Source organism: Trichinella spiralis (assembly GCF_000181795.1).
Source record: "Trichinella spiralis strain ISS 195 chromosome Unknown Scfld3158, whole genome shotgun sequence".
Classification (NCBI taxonomy): Eukaryota; Metazoa; Nematoda; class Enoplea; order Trichinellida; family Trichinellidae; genus Trichinella; species Trichinella spiralis.
This window is the reverse complement of record NW_003530097.1, coordinates 1-1,187: the sequence shown is the minus strand read 5'-3', so window position 1 is coordinate 1,187 and position 1,187 is coordinate 1. Positions and strand designations below refer to the sequence as shown.

General features: G+C 34.1%; 1 protein-coding gene across 1 annotated transcript; it reads left to right on the top strand.

Annotated features, from left to right (window-relative positions):
• Nucleotides 1–155: 155 nt before the first annotated feature.
• On the top strand, nt 156–736 carry Tsp_15299 (ATP-binding cassette sub-family A member 3; the record flags this gene model as incomplete). Its single annotated transcript, XM_003368077.1, has 4 exons — nt 156–245; nt 297–492; nt 544–675; nt 715–736. Coding segments are annotated over 4 exons (440 nt in total), but the record flags the coding sequence as incomplete, so codon positions are not given.
• Between the last annotated feature and the right edge of the window lie 451 nt (nt 737–1,187).

Below are 1,187 nucleotides of genomic sequence, written 5' to 3'. Positions count from 1 at the left end.
GCAATGCCTTATTTAAATTTTTTTGCAATGATTCAATGGCTTTGTTTGATGGAGCACTTTTTTTTGTTTGACATGGTATATTGAAAACATTTATCCAGGTAGATATGTGACAATTGAAAATGACCATTCTTTAAAAAGAAACGATATTTTTGCAGGAGCACATGGAATTCCAAAACCATGGCATTTCTTTTTAATGCCTTCTTATTGGACTGGATGTAAAACAGATAAAGAGAACAAGTCAAAGGGTAGGAAATTTTCTTATTTTTATTAATTTTATAGACTGTTTTTCTTTCCAGTCGTATATTCTGCATTGGAATCCAAAACTCAGGAAAATTGTAATTTGGAAGTTGGGGTGTCAGTGAGAAATTTGACAAAAATTTATGGAAGTGGAAATAAGAGCAAATGTTCACTGAATAATTTGTCGGTAGATTTTTACGCTAATCAAATAACAGCTGTTCTGGGTCCAAATGGCGCCGGAAAAACTACTATGATGTAATTCTTTAAGAATAGTTTTTCTCAAATAAATAATTCAATAAATCTTAGGTCTATCATGTGCGGCTTATTTCCACCTACATCTGGAAACGTTCTTGTTTACAATCAAGACATTATGTCTAATTTGACAGAAGTTCGTCGTTCTGTGGGATTTTGCCCACAGCATAATGTTTTATTTGATACGTAAGTTTACCAATTTACACCAAATCTTCGATATTATAGCACTTCAAGGAAAACTTTTTGAATTATTTTTGTTAAAATTGTTTTGTAAGAATCTGATACCTAATCATGAAAACTTTTACTTGAATTTATGAGTTAACGATAGATATTTGAATGGTATATGTTTTTTGTTTGCATACTAGCTTACAGTTGAAGAGCATCTGCAATTCCTACGCCCAGCCTTGAAGCGATTAAACTGGGCCCCGAACCAGAAACTTCAAATCCACAGACCTTGCTGAAACCAAACAAATTGATGAAATAAAGAAAACGCATATTCCAAACATCTCTCCAGTTGAAAATGAACTTATCCTTTTGCCTGTGAACTTATGCATCATATGTAGACATTTTCCGGAGCGATGACACGAAATTATCCATCCCAATTGTCTTCCCTGCATCATCCAAACGGTGATCTTGGACGAACCAACTGCAGGCGTTGAATCCATACTCCAGAAGATCATATGGGACTTGCTACTCAA